Source organism: Phycodurus eques, chromosome 12, assembly GCF_024500275.1.
Source record: "Phycodurus eques isolate BA_2022a chromosome 12, UOR_Pequ_1.1, whole genome shotgun sequence".
NCBI lineage: Eukaryota > Metazoa > Chordata > Actinopteri > Syngnathiformes > Syngnathidae > Phycodurus > Phycodurus eques.
Window position 1 is genome coordinate 1048846 of NC_084536.1, and position 23489 is coordinate 1072334.

Below are 23489 nucleotides of genomic sequence, written 5' to 3' on the forward strand. Positions count from 1 at the left end.
GTGTGTGAATAATTGCGGTTATGAACTGAGGTTATTGCACCAACGACCCTTTTTTTAGGTGGCATCTATTTGACTGAGGTGTGTCCTAAGTGGATGGGCATGGCGTCTGTTTAAAGGACAGCCACTATTTGAGGTCACATGGTATCTATAACGTGCACACCCAAGGACTCAAAAGTTAAATCGTCAACAGGTGTTTTTGTAATGATTTTTCAGTGCTGAAACAAAGCGTACATACCTGGAGGAGGGTTTAAATAGACACTGTTACAGGTCAGAAGTTTCTTAATGAACTGGAAATATTCCAGGCTGTATTGCATTCGGTTATGCATAAACTGGACGTTCTGCTTGCGGACGCTGCACTCAATGACACCAGGCATCTTGACCTGATGCGGCTTGGCGGTGGAGATGGTCAACTCTGAGATGTATTTGACAAGCTCGCTGTCCTTGTCTAGCGAGTCCATACGTTCGTAGAAAAGGATGTAGGCGTTCCACCAGCGTTTTTGTCTGCGGTATGACATCCTTTTCATCATGTGATCAAACACTTCGCCCATGTATTCACCACCGAAGCACTGGTTCTTCATCTCCTCCTCATCGTCCATCTTGCACTCCGTCACGTCGCCATCGTCGAACTTATACCAGCGGTTTTTCTCCCCATCGCCGCCATTCCTTTGGATGATGTACGAGTAGTAATGTCCGCCGCTGGCCTGGCCCGAGTGGACGAGCACCCCCACCAAACGGTACTTGGAGCTGCCCACGGGCGTGGGCTCCGAGGGCTCGTTCTGCTGGATCACTTGGTTCTCCGGGTTGACGTCGTCACCCTCAATCTTGGCCACGCCGGCTACCGTGTACGGCTCCATGTCCAATTCCCTCGGGAATTCAAAGTAGTCGTTGAATTTGATGGCACATTCCCGCTCCCAATCGTAATCAAAGCGTTTCAGTTGGATGGCGAGGACCGGCGGCAGCTTCTTGATCAGGAGACGCTTGACAGTGTCCACCTAAACAAGGGTGGACAAAAATAACAAATGCGTTTTAAGCCTTCAAACATCTTTCTGAAAAACAGCTTCTGTCCTCTCTTACCTTCTTGTTACACTTCTCACAGTGGTATGCGTTGGCTCCCTCCAGTAGATCTCCTTTGACGTACTGCTCCATTGAGTCCAAAAGATTCTGGTGGTTTCTGATGTCCACATTAAGTGTTGTGAATGACTCCTCACACTCGTATCTAAAAAAACAAGCAAAAAAAAGGTAATTCTTTGGGGTAACAAGAACCCAGAGTTTGCACATTGCACTCCAACTGTAATCATAGATGACCATGATAAATTGTTTACAGTCCCTTCCAAACGTATTGAAACAGCAAGGTCAATTCCTTTGTTTTTGTTGTATAGTGAAGACAGTTGGGTTTCAAATAGAAAAATGAATATGAGACAAAAGTTCAGAATTCCAGCTTTTACTTCATGGTATTTACATCTCGATGTGTTAAACAATTCAGGACAGAGCACCTTTTGTTTGAAAGCACCCATTTTTCAAGTGAGCAAAAATATTGGAACAGAGATTATTAAATTAACTTAAAGTGAATAGCATTTAATATTTGCTGACACAACCCTTACTTGCAATAACGGCATAAAGCCTGCGACCCATTGACTCCACCAGATTGTTGCATTCTTGCATTGAAATGCTTTTCCAGACCTTTACTGCAGCCTCTTTCAGTTGCTTGTTTGTTTCCGAGGGTTTCTCCCTTCAGTCTCCTCTTCAGGAGGTAAAATGCATGCTCTATTGTGTTAAGGTCCAGTGATTGACGTGGCCAGTCTAAGACCTTCCACTTTTCCCCCCTGATGAAGCCCTTTGTTGTGTTGGCAGTGTGTTTTGGGTCATCGTCTTGTTGCATGATGAAACCTCTCCCCATTAGTTTGGATGCATTTTTCTGTAAATTGCCAGACAAAATGGTTTTGTAGACGTCAGAATTTATGCTGCTGCTACCATTGTGAGTTACATTATCAATAAAGACTAGTTCCAGAAGCAGCCATGCAAGCCCAAGCCATGACATCCACCATGCTTCACAGTTGCACTTGAGTGTTTTGGATCATAAGCAGATCCTTTTTTTCCCCTCCATACTTTGACCTTTCCATCACTTTGGTAGAGGTTAATCTTGGTCTCATCAGCCCATAAAACCTTGTTCCAAAACTTTTGTGGTTCATCTGTACTTCTTTGCAAAATCCAATCTGGCCTTCTGATTCTTTTTACTGATGAGTGGTTTACATCTTGTAGTATGGCCTGTATATTTATTCTCTGTCTTCTTTGAACACTGTATTGTGATACCTTCACCCCTGCCCTGTGGAGGTTGGCAGTCATGTCACTGTTGTCAATGTTTATGCCCGATGTTTGTGCAATAGCTCTGGTTGATTTTCCCCTGTTTTCTCAGCTTCCAATGGTTTGCTTTTCTCCCAGAGACAGCTCTCTGGTCTTCATGTTTGCTTAAGAGCAAATGCAGTTTATACAGGTGAAACCCAATGACAAAAACAAGCACTATCTAATGTTTAAGCATCAATCAAAAACGCAACACCGGAGCAACTAGAAACACCCATCAGTCACATGTTCCAATACTTTTGCTCACTTGAAAAGTGGCTTCAAACAAAAGGTTCTTTATCCTGAGTTGTTTAACAGATCTAGATGTAAATACCATGAAATAAAAGATGCAATTCTCAATTTTTGTCTCATATTCATCTTTTGAGCTGAAACCCAAATGTCTTCAGTATACAACAAAAACAAAGGAATCGACCTTGCCGTTCCAATACTTTTGAAGGGGACTGTATAATTTAACATGTATAATGTAAGAACAGTTGTTTCACAGAGCAGCCGTTTCTAACAGTACCTATTGCCTTAACATAAATTTGCTAAATCAGTGATTCTCAACTCATGGGTTTTTGAAATGTTCTAGTTGGGTCATTGACCGCAAGGGGAAAAAAAAAAAGAAAAGAATAAAAAAATCAACGTACTATTTTGTACTTATCTGATGTTGGTATTTTTTGGGAAAATGTTTTGTTATTGTCACTCTCTTTGGGATACAAAAATACTCACCTGTGAGGGCATCCCTGACAGATCTTCTGGTCTGCAAATGAGCCTCCTAGAACCTTGCTGAGCATAGCAGGATGACCCAAGGCCTTCAATGCTTCATCCAGACTATCCACCAAAGAATTGAAAAACTCTAAAGCGTCATGTTGCTCTCTTAGATTCACTGGCTCACCCCATAACCTGCAGAGCCACAAGAAGAAACTACTTAAAACCTCTCTAAACCAAACCAGTTGAAATGACTGAATTACACACCTGAATTGTTTCCAGAAGCCCCTCGGGACATAGTACTGAAGTCTGGATGCAGCGAGATGGCCAAAGATGACCTGCAGGTGACGCAATACCCCGATGTTGTACTCCTTTCTGTCTTCTGCTTTACTAGCAGGCTTATCGTCAAACTGGTGGTGATAGTTGAACACCTCATCACGAGGATCCACGTTTGTCTTTTGGAACAAAAGCCAAAGATGAACACCGTATTTGGCCATCAAACTTTAAACTATTCATTGGTTGCCCCTACCTCATTCTCCTGCTTCTCATCGCCCGACATGTCATCATCCACATCGGTGCCTGTGCCCTCGATGGCCAGGATGCCGTTACGAATGGGGGGGATCATGTACAGCTGCTGAATTACAGAGTTCATGTAACACGTGGCCCCAGCGTTCTTCAGACCCACAAAGCCTTTATTGGGCCGCGGGCCTACCGGAGGAAGGTACTCCCACTCTGTCAAAGTTTCGCAGCCTGGAAGAAGACAACGAAGGGCTCAAACCTTCAAGTGTGACATGTATTTTATGACAGGGATCCCAAACTTGGCTTTGGGAGCCAAGATATGTCACAGCAATATTTAATGGGTCAACGATTGTCATGATAAAAGCAGGCGTCTGTGTCCTTTATAATTAGTTTGTAAACATGACATTATCTACAATATATTGCAATTAAAATTTGGAACCTAAGGGGAAATTAAATTTCTTTTTTGGACTTGAGTTGAAACAAGCATGGGAAACCCTGCTTTAGGACATCGCCTTACCCAAATAGTACATGTCTGTGAGCGTGTCAACGATTTGCTTGAGGTTGCGCAAACAGCCCACAGCAAGCGCCACCAGGAGCTCAAAGCCAGCGTTGATGGAGGCGGGGGTGCTGCACACTGGGATGGCCTGCTCCGTGGGGAACTCGCCGCTCTTCATGTACTGCAGGTAAACATTTGACGCCGGGAAGATGAAGTCGTCAATCAGCTCCTAATGAGGAGGGGAAAAAAAAAAAAAAAAAAAGATTATAAAATACAAAAGTTGTTTTTAACACAAAAGAATGGGAGAAGAGAGCGTCTGGTCTACTGTGTCCGCCCATTCCATCTTTGTGGCGTTTATATAGAATATAGAATCACAAAAAGTGTAAAAATCCTGAGCTTTTGTGTAACAATTCCCTCAAACTCAAAGAGAAAAAAAATAAAAATAAATAAATAAAAAATGCAAATGGGACAACATGTGGCAGGTGTACCTTTATGAGGTTAGCACCTCCCTTCTCACAGCCAATGTAATACTTCTTCTCGGGAGTCTGGAAGGCTAGAAGCTCCTTGGTGACACCAAGGTGGCCTTCCAGGATAGTCTCCTCCACACCAGTCTCCCCTGTCCTTTTGACTTCATCCTAGAAGACGTAAGCACAGTTACATCAGCTCACATTCACAACGGCGAGTATAAAAATGGATCAGATGATGAGATATGACATAATAGCCTACCCTTATCCTTTTGAGCCAGTCGATCTCATTGTTGAGCAGCACCTCCGCATTTGGCAGGTTGATGTTGCTGTTGTAGGCATAGTTCAGAAGATGCCGGAGCAAAGTGAAGTAGTCCCCGGCGTGCTTAGCTCGCTCCTTAGCGGTGGTCTGCACACAGGTGAAGAAAGTCAGGATGTGGTCATCAGTAGGCAAAGGAGCGCCACGTTACATACATTTGTGTCACTCACCCCCAGTACAGTGAAAAGGAGGGTAATGAAGAAGAGGAGGGGTCTGTGGCCCATACAGCACCTGGTTGCCATCAGGAAAAACTGTTCCTGTGCCATCTGACGCACTGATCTGTAAAAGGGACAGGAAAAAAAACAAGCTATAAAAAGGTGTAAATGGCAACCTATTCTCTCTCCTGCCTTTCCGTCATTTTTGCTTAACAAATTCAACACATAATGGTGCACTTACTTGCTGTGGCAGTGTAGCAGCAAGTCTATAATAAAGGTTTGCCAAGCCCTCTCCTTGCTGAGCGTGTCCAGGGCAGTGGGCATCAGGGCAAAACACAATGTCATCACTTCCAAGGCCTCACAACACACCTGCTCGTCTTCGCCGTCTGGTTCCTTGGCTGCATTTGTCTAATTACGCGGGGGAAAAAAACATGAACAAATAAAAAAATGTTCCAAGTCGGGCTAACTAGAATTTACCTTCTCGTATATCTTGCTGATGTCTTCATTAGAACTGAAGACGAGCTGCACTGTGCCGCAGCCTGATGCCCAAACTATTTTCTGTACCGCTCGGATCACACAGATGTCAGGAATCGACTTTGATGTCTGGAAAAAATTCTGACAGTGCCGCAACAAAATCCATTATTACAGAAACCTTTTCTTCTAAAAAAAAAAATCATCATCAAGAACCACTTAAATTAATATGCTGCAAAGTGTTAAGATTTAAGAAAACCGTCGTCAGGGTCCCGACACATTTGAGATTTCAAAACTCCATACACTTTTCCAGATCCTAATTTCCAGACTTCTCTATGAAATTTGTTTTAAATAATTTAATTTAATTAATTTCTGTCCTCAGAGTACTTCACATTGTCTTTTCAAAAAACCTGTGTCAGGTTACTGTGTTTGTTCGTCTAATCTAACAGCTAAGGGTGCTACGCATTAATTTGGAACAGAGTTATGATTTTTTGACAGGAACTACTTGAGACGGCCGAATGGACCGATGGAATTTTCTGAGCCAATCAGAATCAAGTATTCACCAAGACCATGGCATCATACTATGTGCTCTCTAACAAAAACATTGTAGCTGCGTTCTCAAGTGCCTTAAAAAAGAAATGATTTTTTTTCCCTAAACATTCATAATTATTTCTTTAAGAAAACAGAGCTGTTGTAACAAACTTGGAAACATGAATATTTTTCCATTTTCCATACTTTTCCAGACCTGGAAATATATTAAATTAAATTCCCTACTTGTGTAGGAACCCTGCATTGACGTGTGTATGAACCATTATCGTTATTTTTATTCTGACAAAATTATATACCGGTACTGCACATTCCATCTTGAATCATTCAGGGATAAAGATCTGATGCAGAGCCGAGTGTTCCCTTAATTCGTTGGTGCAGTACATGTATCTTTACAAATTACGGTGAGAACTTCAAGGTATCTGTGTATATTCACATTTCAACCCCTCTGCAAAATGCATTCATTTGATTATTTGCAGTTACCTCATCAGAAATCTGCTGTGCCAGGCGGATGGCTACATTGCGCAGCATACATTCTGAGGCAGGATTTGGTATGTTTTGCAGGGCGCTCTGCAGCACCAGAGCCTGATCGTGAGTGGCCTGATTAATCTGTTGTGAATTGGAGAGTGGAGAAATATTATCAGGAAACTCTCAATCAAAGGTTTGGGAACCATTTATGAGTTTTTCTCAATCTGGAGTCTAACCGGGGAAACAGGAATGTTTCCCTCAGCGTTGGGCTGGCAGGCCTCCGCCACAGCTTTCACGTGCCCAAAGCCTACGGCGGTGAGGAGGAGTTTGGCTATTTTCAGCGCGTTGAGGTAAGCCCCGCGCCGCGTCTCCATGTCGGCCGATGGCAGGAAGTTGTTCCGGGTGAGCATGCTCAACACGAGCGGCAAGCCACCGCTCTTCAGGAAGTTGTACTGGAAGTCGCTTGCATCCTCGCTCAGAGTGGCACTGGCTGGCATTAGTAAAGCATACACAACCTGGAACACAGGCAAGAATAGTCGAAAACGGGCAGGGAACCTACGGCCTTGACAACATCAGATCTGGCATGTAGTGCAATTCTGAAAACAAGAAACAATTCTAAAAACACAAAAAAAATAAAATAAATAAAAATAAATTTTAATGCCAAAAATGCTCATAATATATCAAAAACATTCAATATATCTTTGAATATTACAACCCCAATTCCAATGAAGTTGGGACATTGTGTTAAACAAATAAAAACAGAATACAATGATTTGCAAATCATCTTCAACTTATATTTTATTGAATACACTGCAAAGACAAGATATTTAATGTTCAAACTGATAAACTATTGTTTTTAGCAAACAATCATTAACTTTGAATTTTATGGCTGCAACACATTCCAAAAAAGCTGGCACAGGTGGCAAAAAAGACTGAGAAAGTTGAGGAATGCTCATCAAACACTTGTTTGGAACATCCCACAGGTGAACAGGCTCATTGGGAACAGGTGGGTGCCATGATTGGGTAGAAAAGGAGCTTCCCTGAATTGCTCAGTCATTCACAAGCAAAGATGGGGGGGGCGAGGTTAACCTCTTTATGAACAAGTGCGTGAGAACAGTTTAAGGACAATGTTCTTAAACGTACAATTGCAAGGAATTTAGGGATTTCATCATCTACGGTCCATATCATCATCAAAAGGTTCAGAGAATCTGGAGAAATCACTGCATGTAAGCGGCGAGGCCGAAAACCAAAATTGAATGCCCGTGACCTTTGATCCCTCAGGCGGCACAGGATCAAAAACCGACATCAATGTGTAAAGGATATCACCACATGGGCTCAGGAACACTTCAGAAAACCAATGTCAGTAAATACAGTTCGGCGCTACATCCATACATGCAACTTGAAACTCTACTATGCAAAGCGAAAGCCATTTATCAACAACACCCGGAAACGCTGCCGGTTTCTCTGGGCCCGAGCTCATCGAAGATGGACTGTTGCAAAGTGGAAAAGTGTTCTGCGGTCCAACGAGTCCCCATTTCAAATTGTTTTTGGAAATTTTGGACGTCGTGTCCTGCGGGCCAAAGAGGAAAATAACCATCCGGACTGTCATGGACACAAAATTCAAAAGCCAGCATCTGTGATGGTATGGGGCTGTGTTAGTGCCAATGGCAGGGGTAACTTATACATCTGTGAAGGCACCATTAATGCTGAATGGTACATACAGGTTTTGGAGAAACATATGCTGCCATCCAAGCAACGTCGTTTTCATGGACGCCCTGCTTATTTCAGCAAGACAATGCCAAACCACATTCTGCACGTGCTACAACAGCGTGGCTTCGTAGTAAAAGAGTGTGTGTACTAGACTGACCTGACTGCAGTCCAGACCTTTGAAACATTGAAAATGCGTGGCGCATTATGAAGCGTAAAATACGATAACGGAAACCCCGGACTGTTGAACGGCTGAAGCTGTACATCAAGCAAGAATGGGAAAGATTTCCACCTACAAAGCTTCAACAATTCGTGTCCTCAGTTCCCAAACATCTATTGAATGTTGTTAAAAAAAAAAGGTGATGTTACACAGTGGTAAACATGACCCTGTCCCAGCTTTTTTGGAATGTATTGCACCCATAAAATTCTAAGTTAATGATTATTTGCTAAAAACAAAGTTTTTCAGTTTGAACATTAAATGTCTTTGTAGTGTATTCAATTAAATATTGGTTGAACATGATTTGCAAATCATTGTATTCTGTTTTTATTTATGTTTAACATAACGTTCCAACTTGGGATTGGGGTTGTAGATTTGATTTTTTTTATCCATTTAGTATGGCACTTGCAGGACTGATAGCAAAAAAGGTTAAATCAATCAATCAAACCTTTAGTTATATAGCACCTTTCATAATAAAAAAGCAACAAAGTGCTTCAAGACAAAAGAAATGATAAAGGACAAACATTACTCCCACCCACCCGCAGTCTCATGAGCCCCTGCGACACCTGTAAAAGTAGTTACAATTAAAAAAATGTGTTTAAATACATAACATTGGTGTTGAGACACGGGTGAGCACACAGTGGAGTGAAGAAGCAGTCAGCAACAGAAGCTGGAAGCTGACGCCCCCCCCAGTGAGGAAACGAGAGATTGTCCACCTCTGCTCCAAAGCTTCATGTAACGTCAAATCTAGAACACTTGACAAAAACATGTCGTTTTTCTACTGCAGATGGTTTCCCACTTTGGAATAATACCATGGGAAACTACAAAAACATGCTGCATTGAACACACCAGCCCAAAAAGACATGCTACCAACAATTTACTTGTTGGGGACAGATTGATTTTACACTATAGGAGATGGTGGGTAGCAAGAAAACAGATCTGCAGATCAACGAACCAAGAAAACACCTGCAGATAAATGAAGACTGAGGAGTATAATTGTACACAGCTAGCATTAGCATGTGTAGAAATCTGGCTGACCTGGTCATCACAAATAGTATCCCATAGTACTGCTTGCAAAAATATGTCAATGTATGGCGAGCCAAGTAGGTACCGTGCAGTGTATAGCATATGCTTATTAGATGGGGCCTTACCTCAATGAGGTAGAGCACTTGTGAGGGGGAGGGTCCAAAGAAGCGAGAATCCAGTGAAGGGCTGAGGCTGTTCTCCCCGAGCTTGGCATGGTCCAAACACACAGCGCGCAGGTTTTCCACAGTAGTATTATCTGCAGTGGAAAAAAACAAAAGCAATGTAGCAGACAGGCTTTATGCTTACAACTGAAAATGTAGCTTAATAATGAAAGTACCTGGTGGCATGAGTTTCATGAGAACTCTTGCGCCATCTCTAAGGAGGGGCATGTTGAGTTGGCAGCCCAGGTCAGCCACCTGCCACAGGAAGGAGATGTAGCGTAGGTGTAGCGACATGATCTGCAAAATGGAAAAAGTCACTTAGAGAGATGCTCTACAAACACTGACATAACAACACGAACTTGTGATGCAACTCTTCATAAAGTGACCATGTACCAACTTACCACACCAGGAAGACAGCTCTCCACTTCAGGGTTGGGCCCCTCACCGTAATGGTTGCCGTGGTTGCCGGGCGATCCGGTGGAGGAGTCGGAAGAGCTATCTGGGCTGGAGGGCATGTTGGCGCTCACTTGAGTTAGCTTGGCTGTGATCAGCTAAAGAAATAGACGACAAAATTAATAACACTGTTCTATTGGAACATATCGAATCTCCTCATATCGTAGCCACCCCTCTAACAGATTAGGGCTGAATGATTAATCGAATTCGCAATGTGGTGGTATGCAATTTTCAAATTGAAGGTTGGATGGCCATGACCACATAAAAAAGAACAAACTTCTCCTGTGACCATTTCTCTTTGCCTCTCACTCACTCACACACACTTGCACTTCCCCCGTCCGCTCATCCAATCATGCACACCCAACCACTCATCCAATGACAAAGCACTTTCATGCCTTCAGGCCGAGGAAAAACTAAAGAAAACACAGCGCTCCAACTAAACAATAGGAACTAAATGAAAGTTTGCGGTACAATCGCTTTGAAAATGGACACTGAGACTTGAGGAGTAGTACTTCAATTGTCTGGGCCTAGTTTGGATTTGGGGAAAGACACAAGAGTAAGGAACATGTCTTGCCTCCGCATCTACAAAAGCATCACAAGGCCAAATATGACAACTGCATGGCTTAGTAAAAATAAAAATAAAACGACCATTGGTGTGTCAAGTGGGTCAAATCGCATTGACATGTTTCAGAGTACATTTTATGACTAATATCTGTGATGCTACTGACTGGAGTTTTTTTTTTTTTTTTTTAAATATATGTATATTTTATTTATCTAGCTATTTATAGACTGTCTAGCTAAGTTCAGTGCTTAAGACGTGCAGTCCACATGCTTATGTTTCATGAAACATGAAAAGTTGAAAGAATTGTTTGCATTGTTGTTGTAATCTGACTTCTATACTTTTGTCTGCACCACATTTGTTTGGATGATGATCTTCCTTTATGTGGTGACCGCAATCGGCGCTCTTGTAGACTGACATGATCGCCTCACAATGTCGTGTGGGTCCACGGTTCAGTTCCAGGTAGCAACACGACTTCCGCCCAGACTGCTTCAGTTTTTGCCATTTTGCTCTACTTCTCTTTAATAACCTTAACCTTTTTAGAAGGTTGCCTTTTTGCAGCAGGGCTCAGTCCTTAACCCCGCGAATAGCCAGGGGTTCACTCACTATATGTGATAGAATCTGGTGCTTTGAAAAGTACGATTCTGCATTCATTATAAGGACAGTGATTCCCAACCTGGTGCCGTGAGAGATCATCACGGGTGCCACAGGAAATTATCCAAGTTCACCTTCGATAAAAATTACACAGCGCTCTATTCTTTGTGTGAAAACTAGCAAAATCAGATCAGTGGTGTATCAAATAATTGTTTTCCCCACAGTAGATGGCAGATGGTGCAGCTAACCTGTTGCCACCCATACAACTGAACAATTCCTGACTTCCTGCGAGTACATGGGCTTTATGTTGAATTAAACAGGCCCAGATTTCACAGTCAGTCAACTTGTGAGGAAATTCCGATGAGATCATTATTTCAGTATTGATATTTTCGGTGCCATTTTTCTAATGTAAAACGGGTGCCTGGCTCAATGAAGGCTGAGGAAAAACTGTCCTAGGAAATGCCGATTATGTCAAAATCCATCCAGAGAGGCAACATAAGACAGAAAGATGAAAAGGTGACAGTTACTGTTTTGTCCTTCAAGTTGAGCTGTCCAATCAGCTTTCGATCATCAGCGGGGTCGACCACCTCGCCTCCGATGAAGAGTTCGATCTTGGTGTGCGCGGCGTTTGCTTTGATGCGGTTTAGGATGCCGCGGCGCACTGAGCCAATTGTGTCGTTGGTGTGCGACCAGATGTCCAGGTCGTCCACCTGGCGCCCCTGGTTGGGGAAGCGCACTATCAACGTGATATGCTTTCCCCGGAATGCCCTGAAAGAGAAAGGAAAACATTTAGAAATGTAGTCTCTGAAAAATAACGTACACGGAAAATAATGAAGAGCTGAGGCTTGTAATTTCACCTCGACATGGGCAGGATGGTCCTCTCCTCGTGGTAGTCGCTGTCACACTCATTGATGTACTCCTTGAGCACAGTGAGAACTCTCACCATGCGGATTGCCTCCTGGCGGGCACAGTTGATGCTATCTTTGTCTCCATCCAAAACGCATAGGGTGTCGTAGGACGCCTTCAGACGGTCAAAACATGACTGGATAAAATCTTCATGGATTTCCACCTGTGACCATGTCATAATGTCAGGGACATTGCCATTTCAGAAGATAATTAGTTGACCTCTAACCTGAAAAATTGCATGTTCAGAGCTCTATAGTGTACCTGGTTGACTTGTAACTTTGGTCCAAGATTGGTGTAGATCTCTTTCAGCAGGTCTATGGCTCTGCTGGCAATATCATCACTTCCTTGAATTACCACCTGAGACAAAATTAATTAAATATAATAAATGATATAATACATGTCTTCTTGAAAGGAGGAATGAATATGCCCGAATACAACTTGAAGACTACTACGATGAACTGTCATAATGCACGACACCAGCATATCCCGCAAGCCTTATTGCAGAGGTGGGAGTTAAGTTGCATATAATATGTGCGCGTCACAAGTAAGTCTTCAGTCTGGCTGCTGGTGGGGGCGGTGGGGCCCCGCTGTTGCTCCTCGGCCCTGCTTCTTCCTCTTCTCTCTGTTCCTTGCCTCCCGCTGCGGTCGCCTCTTCCCCCTCGCTAGTTGCATGGCGGTGCATCCTGCTCCCGGTTGGTTGATCCTGCTTGGTGTTGGGGCTGACCTCTCATGGCCTGCGGCTGCTCCTTGGGTTCCCCCCCCTTATCGTTCCCTTGTCAGGTGCCCCTATTCTCCCTGCTTTCCAACAAACAAGGGACACTCTCCCGTCCTCGGGCTGGGCGGGGACTGGCTGCATCGCGAGCCCTGCGGGTTGGGGGGGGTCTGGCTCTCCTGGGGATGGAAGGGGGTAGCGTGGCGTGTGGGGAGGTTGTCTGGGCGGGTGGCATTGGTTCCCTGCAGCCCCCACTGGGTGGCCAGTTGTTGGGGCACCTCGGTGGGGCCGGTGGACTGCTCTAGGTCCCTCGGTGTGGGACGTGTCCTGTCCGTCGGGCCGCTCTCGGGTGGACCCCTGGGCCCGATCCCGCCCCTTGATTGATTGGGTGGGGGCCCACAGTAATTAGAAGACACTTCTGTCAGTCTTTGTGCATGTAAAACGGTGTCAATTCACTTGCATGTATCCGCAGGCACACACCCCGAGGACTCGTTCATTGGTATGGGGTCACGCACTTACTGCGACAAATAACTCATGAATATGCAAATTGCTTGTGTATCCCCTCATTTATACTCTCGTCCTGTAGACTTTTTATAATTTCCATAATTAATCCCACCATGGGTTCACGGCCCTTGTCCTGCATGCTTCTTCTCCGGTCCTTGTCCTGTTCTATCTTGTCCTGTCCTTCCCTCACAGGGTGGCGCACTACAGCCCCATGCAACACTCATATTTGTTTCATTGTTGTACAACCCCAATTCCAATGAAGTTGGAATGGTGTGTTAAACAAACAAAAACAAAATACAATGATTTTCAAATCATGTTCAACATGTATTTAATTGAATACACTACAAAGACAAGATATTTAATGTTCAAACTGATAAACATTGTTTTCAGCAAATAATCATTAACTTTGAATTTTATGGCTCCAACACGTTCCAAAAAAGCTGGGACAGGTGGCAAAAAAGACGGAGAAAGTTGAGGAATGCTCATTCAACACCTGTTTTGAACATCCCACAGGTGAACAGGCTCATTGGGAACAGGTGGGTGCCATGATTGGGTAGAAAAGGAGCTTCCCTGAATTGCTCAGTCATTCACAAGCAAAGATGGGGCGAGGTTCACCTCTTTGTGAACAAGTGTGTGAGAAAATAGTCGAACAGTTTAAGGAAAATGTTTCTCAACGTACAACTGCAAGCAATTTAGGGATTTCATCATCTACGGTCCATATCATTAAAAGGTTCAGAGAATCTGGAGAAATCACTGCATGTAAGCGGCAAGGCCGAAAACCAACATTAAATTCCCGTGACCTTCCCTCAGGCGTCACTGCATCAAAAACCGACATCAATGTGTAAAGGATATCACCGCTCGGGCTCAGGAACACTTCAGAAAACCAATGTCAGTAAATACAGTTCGGCGCTACATCCGTAAGTGCAACTTATGGACGCAAAGTTCATAAGCCAGCATCTGTAATGGTATTGGGCTGTGTTGGTGCCAATGGCATGGGTAACTTACACATCTGTGAAGGCACCATTCATGCTGAAAGGTACATGCAGGTTTTGGAGAAACATATGCTGCCATCCAAGCAAAGTCTTTTTCATGGACGCCCCTGCTTATTTCAGCATGACATTGCCAAACCACATTCTGCACGTGTTACAACAGTGTGGCTGGGTAGTAAAAGAGTGTGAGTACTAGACTGGCCTGACTGCAGTCCAGACCTGTCTCCCATTGAAAATGCGTGGCGCATTATGAAGCGTAAAATACGACAACGGAAACCCCGGACTGTTGAACGGCTGAAGCTGTACATCAAGCAAGAATGGGAAAGAATTCCACCTGCAAAGCTTCAACAATTGGTGTCCTCAGTTCCAAAACGTTTATTGAATGATGTTAAAAGAAAAGTTGATTTAACACAGTGGTAAACATGACCCTGTCCCAGCTTTTTTGGAATGTGTTGCGGCCATAAAATTCTAAGTTAATGATTATTTGCTAAAAAAGTTGATCAGTTTGAACATTAAATGTCTTTGTAATGTATTCAATTAACAAGGTTGAACATGATTTGCAAATCACTGTATTCTGCTTTTATTTATGTTTAACACAATGTACCAACTTTATTGGAATTGGGGTTGTAGATTGGATTTTTTTTATCCATTTAGTATGGCACTTGCAGGACTGATAGCAAAAAAAGGTTAAATCAATCAATCAAACGTTTATTTATATAGCAAGTTAATGATTGGCTAAAACAAAGTTTATCAGGTTGAACATTAAACATTACATTAAATATCTTGTCTTTTGTAGTGTATTCATTTAAATATAGGTTGAACATGATTTGGAAATCATTGTATTCTGTTGTATTTATGTTTAACACAACGTCCCAACTTCATTGGAATTGGGGTTGTAGATAATGTAAGGATTTACTTCTCTCATCCTGTTTAGGATTAGTGCTTTGTCTTCGTTTCTCTCTCCCTTCTAGAAACTTCCAGTTGTGTTTGACTGCAAGTCTGATTCTCAATAAACATCAATTATAATACTAAGAAACCACAGCGGAAGCTTAAGAACTCCACTTTGACACAGTTCCGGCATAAAAGGGATACAGATTTTCCATTCTGCTTGACCTAACAGCGAACAGGACAAAAAAAACAAAAACAAGTCTTCAAGTCTTAACCCTCAAGTTTCAAGCAAGTCCCAAAAAACAAAACAAGCAAGTTGAGTCCAAGCCAGTCCAGGGATCACTTGGGTTAAAAAAGTCCCAAATAATACAATCTCGTCACAACATATATTGGAGTGCTAAATCATAACAAAATGTATCCAACTAAAAAAGTTAAATGAACCACAATTGAGAAAATGAAATAAAATGCAAGCATTTAGAAAAATAAGTTTTTTCTAAGGTTTGCATGCATGCTTACAGCTACCGATGTATGTAACACTGTTACTGTCATGATAAATATTGAAATACGTACGGGAGTACACATTTATATCAGATTTAAAAATCACCTGTTTTTTTGGTGCCTCTGCTTCCTCAAATATATTCCTTTGCATGTTTAAATAGGTGAATGAGAGGCATTAACTTTTTAGTTCGTTGTGCAATTGATTTGGATTAGTTTATGGGCAGATCTTCCACGTGATGGACATGCTGATGTATCAGAGTAATGAGTCAAACCCACTCGAGGCGGCGTCCAAGCTGACATTTACATCGCATCGTTTTTTGTGTGTTCCCAAACCAATCTACATATAGTCTTTATTGTCTTCTCAATTAAACATAACCAACATGAAGTTGAGTTTGACCAATTATATGGATACTATTTTACTGAGTTTTTAAATTTGTGCGTCACAGCTTTAAGAGCGCCAGTTAACAATTGGCCGTAACAGTCATGATTAGTCATGTGGATGACGAAGCAGAAGAACACAAAATGCGCACTTCTCACCCTCCACAGGTAGTCTAGGCCTATGAGTTCCAGGTCGTCCATCATGTAGGCCCTACGTTTGGCCACCAGTTTCCCCTCCCTGCAGTTGACAGCCTTGAAGAACCTCTCAAAGCACTTCATGCCATTCTCCGTCAACAGGGACGGGTCCAGCTGCAGGACATTATTCTCAAAGAAGTCCTTGTTGATGTCTGGGTCCAGGTCAGGTTCGTCCCCCATCAGTTTGGAGTACCTGCGATGCGGCATTTAGGATGATGTTCAGCACACTTGTGCGTGGTAGACAAAACTTCTGGAATCAAAGTGAACCATTAACAGCGTTCCTTCACATTTGAGATTTAAAAAAATCCATACTTTTTCCAGACCCTTATTTTTAGACTTCTCTAGAGTAAATAGATTTGTTGTCGTCAAAATATAAAGTTTTACTAAAACAATTTTCCCTTGCAACGCCTGAGGGCTTGACTATGAAGTCTCATTGTAATCCCATAACTTTCTAAGAAATGCAAACACGATTAAATACTCCAGCAAATAATTATCTAGATTGACAATATTAAATAACAACCACACGCATGATGAGAAAATCTGTTTTAATTATTACACATATGCAGTGGGGCAAAAAAGGTATTTAGTCAGCAATTGTGCAACCAATTGTGATTTTTAAAGAATTTATTAGCAAATTACGGTGGAAAATAAATATTTGGTCAATAACAAAGTTTCATCTCAATACTTTGTTATATACCCTTTGTTGGCAATGACAGAGGTCAAACCTTTTCTGTAAGTCCTCACAAGGTTTTCACACACTGTTGCTGGTATTTTGGCCCATTCCTCCATGCACATCTCCTGTAGAGCAGTGATGTTTTGGGGCTGTTGCTGGGCAACACAGACTTTCTACTCCCTCCAAAGATCTTCTATGGGGTTGAGATCTGGAGACTGGTTAGGCCACTCCAGTACCTTGAAATGCTTCTTACGAAGCCACTCCTTCGTTGACCGGGCAGCGTGTTTGGGATCATTGTCATGCTGAAAGACCCAGCCACATTTCATCTTAATGCCCTTGCTGATGGAAGGAGGTTTTCACTCAAAATCTCACGATAGATGGCCCCATTCATTCTTTCCTTTACACGGATCAGTCATCCTGATCCCTTTGCATAAAAACAGCCCCAAAGCATGATGTTTCTACCCCCATGCTTCACAGCAGGTATGGTGTTCTTTGGATACAACTCAGGATTCTTTCTCCTCCAAACACGACAAGTTGCGTTTTTAGCAAAAAGTTCTATTTTGGTTTTATCTGACCATATGACATTCTCCCAATCCTCTTCTGGATCATCCAAATGCTCTCTAGCAAACTTCAGATGGGCCTAGACATGTACTGGCTTAAGCAGGGGGACACGTGTGGCACTGCAGGATTTGCGTCCCTGGCGGCGTAGTGAGTTACTGATGGTAGCCTTTGTCCCAGCTCTCTGCAGGTCATTCAGTAGGCCTCCCGATTGGTTCTGGGATTTTTGCTCACCGTTGTTGTGATCATTTTGACCCCACGGGGTGAGATCTTGCGTGGAGCCCCGGATCGAGGGAGATTATCAGTGGTCTTGTATGTCTTCCATTTTCTAATAACTGCTCCCACAGTAGATTTCTTCACACCAAGCTGCTTACCTATTGTAGATTCAGTCTTCCCAGACTGGAGCAGGTCTACAATTTTGTTTCTGGTGTCCTTTGACAGCTCTTTGGTCTTGGCCATAGTGGAGTTTGGAGTTTGAGGTTGTGTACAGGTGTCTTTTATACTGACAACGAGTACAAACTGGTGCCATTAGTACAGGTAATGAGTTGAGGACAGAGGAGCCTCTCAAAGAACTTACAGATATGTGAGAGCCAGAAATCTTGCTTGTTTGTAGGTGACCAAATATTTTTTTACACCATAATTTGCTAATAAATTCTTTAAAAATCAGACTGTGATTTTCTGGATTTTTTCCCCTCATTTTGTCTTTTGTATACCTATGATGAAAATTAAAGGCCTCTTTTATCTTTTTAAGTGAAAGAACTTGCACAATTGGTGGCTGACAAAATACTTTTTTGCCTTACTGTATTTTTGCCTTACTGTAAGGGTGTCGATGGAATTTGCTGAGCCAATGAGAATCAAGTATTCACCAAGACCATGGTATAATACTGTGTGCTCTCTCACAAACGTAGCTCTGCTTCAAGTGCCTTAAAAACATGGATCATTTTAATTTGTTTTAGATATAATTTTTGGTTTTAGAAAACAGAGCTCTTGTAACAGTCTTGGAAACATGAATAGTTTTCCATATACTTCTATACTTTTCCAGACCTGGAAATGTATGAAATAAAATTCCATACTTTTCCACACTTTCCATACTTCGTAGAAACCCTGACAGTACCATTTGAAGCAGGCCTCGCGGTCACAGAGGAAGACTGCAGTCTCGGCCAGACACTTCCAGATCTGCTTGGCCTGGGGGGCACAGAGCCACAGCTGGCCATCTTTAAGAAGGAACCTGAAAAGAACAAAAATATTTAATTGGTACCGGCAACTGGAAGTGACACCACTCTCCTTCGACTAGCTTTTTTATTTCAGTGTCATTTAAAACCCCAATTCCAATGAAGTTGGGACGTTGTGTTAAACAAAAACAGAATACAATGATTTGCAAATCATGTTCAACCTATATTTAATTGAATACACTACAAAGACAAGCTGTTTAATGTTCAACCTGATAAAATTTGTTGTTTTTAGCAAATAATCATGAACTTAAAAGTTTATGGCTGCAACATGTTCCAAAAAAGCTGGGACAGGGTCATGGTTACCACTGTGTTACATCACCCTTTCTTTGAACAACATTCAATAAACATTTGGGAACTGAGGACACTCATTGTTGAAGCTTTGTAGGTGGAAATCTTTCCCATTCTTGCTTGATGTACAGCTTCAGCTGTTCAACGGTCCGGGGTCTCCGTTGTCGTATTTTACGCTTCATAATGCGCCACACATTTTCAATGGGAGACAAGTCTGGACTGCAGGCGGGCCAGTCAAGAACCCGCAATCTTTTACTACGAAGCCACGTGCAGTAACACGTGCAGAATGTGGTTTGGCATTGTCTTGCTGAAATAAGCAGGGGCATCCATGAAAAAGACTTTGCTTGAATGGCAGCATATGTTTCTCCAAAACCTGTATGTACCTTTCAGCATTAATGGTGCCTTCATGTGTATGTTACCCATGCCATTGGCACTAACACAGCCCCATATCATCACAGATGCTGGATTTTCAACTTTGCGTCCATCACAGCCCGGATGGTTCTTTTCCTCTTTGGCCCGCAGGACACGACATCCACAATTTCCAAATACAATTTGAAATGTGGACTCGTCGGACCACAGAACACTTTTTCACTTTTCGTCAGTCCATCTTAGATGAGCTCAGGCCCAGAGAAGCCGGTGGCGTTTCTGGGTGGTGTTGTTAAATGGCTTTCGCTTTGCATAGTAGAGTTTCAAGTTGCATGTACGGATGTAGTCCCAAACTGTTTTTACTGACATTGGTTTTCTGAAGTGTTCCTAAGCCCATGCTTTACACATTGATATAGTTTTTTGTTGCAGTGCCGCCTGAGGGATCGAAGGTCACGGGCATTCAATGTTGGTTTTCGGTCTTGCCGCTTACATGCAGTGATTTCTCCAGATTCTCTGAACCTTTTGATGATATTATGGACCATAGATGATGAAATCCCTAAATTCCTTGCAATTGTACGTTGAGGAACATTGTCTTTAAACTGTTCGACTATTTTCTTACGCACTTGTTCACAAAGAGGTTAACCTCGCCCCCCACATCTTTGCTTGTGAATGACTGAGCAATTCAGGGAAGCTCCTTTTCTACCCAATCATGGCACCCACCTGTTCCTGTGGGATATTCCAAACATGTGTTTGATGTGCATTCCTCAACTTTCTCAGTCTTTTTTGCCACCCGTCCCAGCTTTTTTGGAACGTGTTGCAGCCCTCAAATTCCAAGTTCATGATTATTTGCTAAAAACGATAAAGTTTATCAGTTTGAACATTAAATATCTTGTCTTGTGTATTCAATTAAATATAGGCTGAACATGTTTGCAAATCATTGTATTTTGTTTTTATTTATGTTAAACAACGTCCCAACTTCATTGGAATTGGGGTTGTAGTACCTCAGGAAGTTAAGTCGTTCCTGCACTTCCTGGACGTGGCTGTAGCGGCTTCCTGGTCGGACTATTTGAGGGTCAAACTCTGGCTGTTCTTCTGTGATCATTAAAAAAAAATTATCAGTCTGACTGATTACTCACTCTACTCCGTATTTATCTCTCAAATGTATACCTTTGGAGAACTGCCGCATCGTCTCCATGTAGGCTGACAGGTTCTCAGCCACCAGCGTGACCAGGGCATGGTTGTTTTGCAGCTGATTGATAAGGTCATGGCGGTAAAACACGTGTGGATTCCTCTGGGTTTGACTAAAAAGTCAACAGCAACAAAGAGTAAGTAACATAGAACATGGTAGGGGTAGGACAGAAACATTGAGCAATCAAGCGAGAAACTGAAAATCCGTTCGAGGAGGTGGCCGACAAATTGACTAGTTTCTCATTTGTTTTCATCAATGCCACAGAGCAAGAAGATTTTGGAGCATTTCTTGGTAACAATATTCGCGAACATGCTAGAGACCAACTTAAGCTCAACTTTTAAATTCAGGAAATACCCCATTTCCACAAATAACGGTGATCCCCTGATAATACACCGCGCCCCAACTAGAGGCCATGTGCTTCATCCACTGAAGACACAAACGCCTCCTCAAAAGTGACCATTTTCCGATTAGAAAAAAAGCGGAGTAAGTGCAATTATCTCCGTGTCAATACTATTGTTCACCCACGGACAAAGAGTGAACTGGTAAACCAATTGGAACTTTGTTGCTAACTAACACAGCAGCGCCTACCGAGGCACATGAACTGTCTCTCAGATTAAAGAGTGGAGTCTTACCACGTTGTAAACGATCATTTTATGATGAAGACAATGATAAGAGTTTGACTACATTCTGATATCTGATCACTCCACAATGTTGCGTACGTCCATGAATAGTTCAGTGGCGCTACACACTCATATGTTCTGCCAGTCAGCACCTGTTGCTGTTTTAGTGCATTTTCTCACCCCAAGACAGAGAACCCTCACATATTTGTGGTTCAGCATTCACAAATTTGAATATTTGTGGATTCTTTTGGGAATCTATCCTCCATAATTTGAGGAAAATCTCAGCTATTGGTCGTTTATATGCTAGGACCAAAGCAATAAAAGGTATTATTTTGGCACCAGCTGGTGGAATCTTGGTGTCGTTACGTTCAATTCACTGATAGTGTTATTGAATCTGTGTTTCAGATGTACAGTTTTGCTGGCGGTCCTTGAATGCACCTCTTCAGTTAGGTCAAAAGTGAAATTTAAAGTATGCTTCTGCTTCTTTCCCGATGCAGCTACTAATAATAGCCTGTGTCGTTTACCTTGCCTTTACTAATGTGTATTTTGGTGCGTAAATGCAAAAACATGAGTGAAATGACTATGTAAAGCGCTAATGTGCATATGTTTGCCCAAGTGTGACTTCACTTCAGTTTGTGCTCGCATTATTTAGGCCAGTAAGCTATCTAATACTATTGATGTGTCTCATGTGAAGGTGATTTGTGTTGAATAAATAGATTCTAATATGTCACTAACATAGTTTAAAATGCATTTGTATATATAAAGGCCTCCTCTTAATTTGCAGTTAATTAAATAAAGAGCTCTGGCCACTATTCATGAGAATAGGGTATTAATCATTAAGGCAAAAACGTTTAAATATTAAAAGCATGATTCTAGACAACTCCTCCAAATAAATGGGAACGTGCAATAAAAAAAATTTCAAAACAAAACGTGAACCGGCTTTTGAATGACATTGACGCTAGAAGAAAAAAAAAAAATTGGATAGATACAATGTCTAGTTCATGTTGCGATCCCGAATACTGTTAGAAACGCAAAACTTTTTTCAACATTATCAACTGTCTGCAACCTGTGTTCTGCTGCGGCAGATAGATCAATCATTATGAGGCAGTGAGTACTGTAAAACACTGAATTAAATGAGTACAAGGCAAGAAGAAACATCTCTTGATATTTAGTTGCTGGCATCAGGAGGTGTGGAGCTCCATCTCAAATCACCCTGCGTCATTCAATCTCAAGATGTCTAGAATTGGGGTGTTTGTTTTGATGCATGTGATTAACAGTGGACAAAGGGTTAAGATCGGTGAAAGCTCAGCTATAACCAAGTTACACGGGTATACTTCTATGTCTCTCTAAAGTTGTAAAAGATAATGTGTTTCAAGGGACATACATTTGCCGATTGGAATAAAAGTATCTGTACCATTATACATACATTTGGGAGTTCAAACATAAAATAGTTAATATGGCGATTTGAGATGGAACCGAAGAGATACTTGGCAAAAGCGGATTCATGGCAGAAATGTCCACTGTAAAAGTATATGTCATGAACATGTCAAAGAGAAAAGCTGAGATGTTTGACAAATGGAGAAGCAGGTAGAACCCTGGGACTGGCACTCAACTTACCCCACTAAGTTCATTTGCATGTTAATTCGCATTTTCTTTCTGAAAAACAACAGGCATGCAGACTACAAATTTTCTATAAGGAACTGGACTACAAGCATTACAGCTAAGGACTCTGCAATGAACATCTGACTGGAAAGCCAAGTTTGCTTGTTTGTGCTTATGTGTTAACTGCGGAATATGTTGGCCATGAGCTAACCTTAAGTTCTGTGGAGCTTCTCCAAAAAGGCTACATATTTCTCGGATTTGCTTCAAGGCAGGAATCACCCATTTGTCATTGGTTCGCAGCTCCTCTATGAAGCGATCAATCCACTGGATCTTCTGAGTGTCTCTGTCCTATAAATAAATGCAAATCGAACAAACACTGTCAGTACATAACCTCAATAGACAGATTGCCCTTTTATATACTGGCCCAGGTCTGTATTTAATAATTATAAATCAAATTTGTAAAGCGTTTTTCTCAATACTCAAAGATGTCTTACATGTTTACAATAATTAATGCCCAATATTGACTCCGCTATATAAGTGCAGTACATTTATCATTTACCATAACAGTTAATGCTAACAGTAAAGTGAAGTGCGACTAGAAGGCTGGTCAGATGTTGTATCAGGTGGGATTTGAATTGACATCAATGAGGTTTATCAGTGTTTCGGATGTCAAGAGAACAGAGGCGAT

General features: G+C 42.1%; 1 protein-coding gene across 3 annotated transcripts in view; it reads right to left on the reverse strand.

Annotated features, from left to right (window-relative positions):
* usp9 (ubiquitin specific peptidase 9) overlaps positions 1 to 23489 on the reverse strand; it is a 60016-nt gene that overhangs the window by 14824 nt on the left and 21703 nt on the right. For all 3 annotated transcript variants that reach the window (XM_061691925.1, XM_061691923.1, XM_061691924.1), the window contains exons 13-36: positions 23013 to 23149; positions 20558 to 20691; positions 20392 to 20482; positions 18619 to 18732; positions 16238 to 16466; positions 12371 to 12466; positions 12061 to 12272; positions 11731 to 11971; positions 9999 to 10148; positions 9774 to 9894; positions 9562 to 9692; positions 6723 to 7001; positions 6502 to 6627; positions 5479 to 5616; positions 5243 to 5409; positions 5017 to 5125; positions 4790 to 4936; positions 4552 to 4698; positions 4085 to 4292; positions 3578 to 3798; positions 3316 to 3503; positions 3070 to 3243; positions 1075 to 1216; positions 236 to 992 (exon numbers count right to left, since the gene is read on the reverse strand). In XM_061691925.1, coding sequence (XP_061547909.1) covers positions 236 to 992; positions 1075 to 1216; positions 3070 to 3243; positions 3316 to 3503; positions 3578 to 3798; positions 4085 to 4292; positions 4552 to 4698; positions 4790 to 4936; positions 5017 to 5125; positions 5243 to 5409; positions 5479 to 5616; positions 6502 to 6627; positions 6723 to 7001; positions 9562 to 9692; positions 9774 to 9894; positions 9999 to 10148; positions 11731 to 11971; positions 12061 to 12272; positions 12371 to 12466; positions 16238 to 16466; positions 18619 to 18732; positions 20392 to 20482; positions 20558 to 20691; positions 23013 to 23149 — 4459 coding nt within the window. The remainder of the gene's footprint in view (positions 1 to 235; positions 993 to 1074; positions 1217 to 3069; positions 3244 to 3315; positions 3504 to 3577; positions 3799 to 4084; positions 4293 to 4551; positions 4699 to 4789; positions 4937 to 5016; positions 5126 to 5242; positions 5410 to 5478; positions 5617 to 6501; positions 6628 to 6722; positions 7002 to 9561; positions 9693 to 9773; positions 9895 to 9998; positions 10149 to 11730; positions 11972 to 12060; positions 12273 to 12370; positions 12467 to 16237; positions 16467 to 18618; positions 18733 to 20391; positions 20483 to 20557; positions 20692 to 23012; positions 23150 to 23489) is intronic.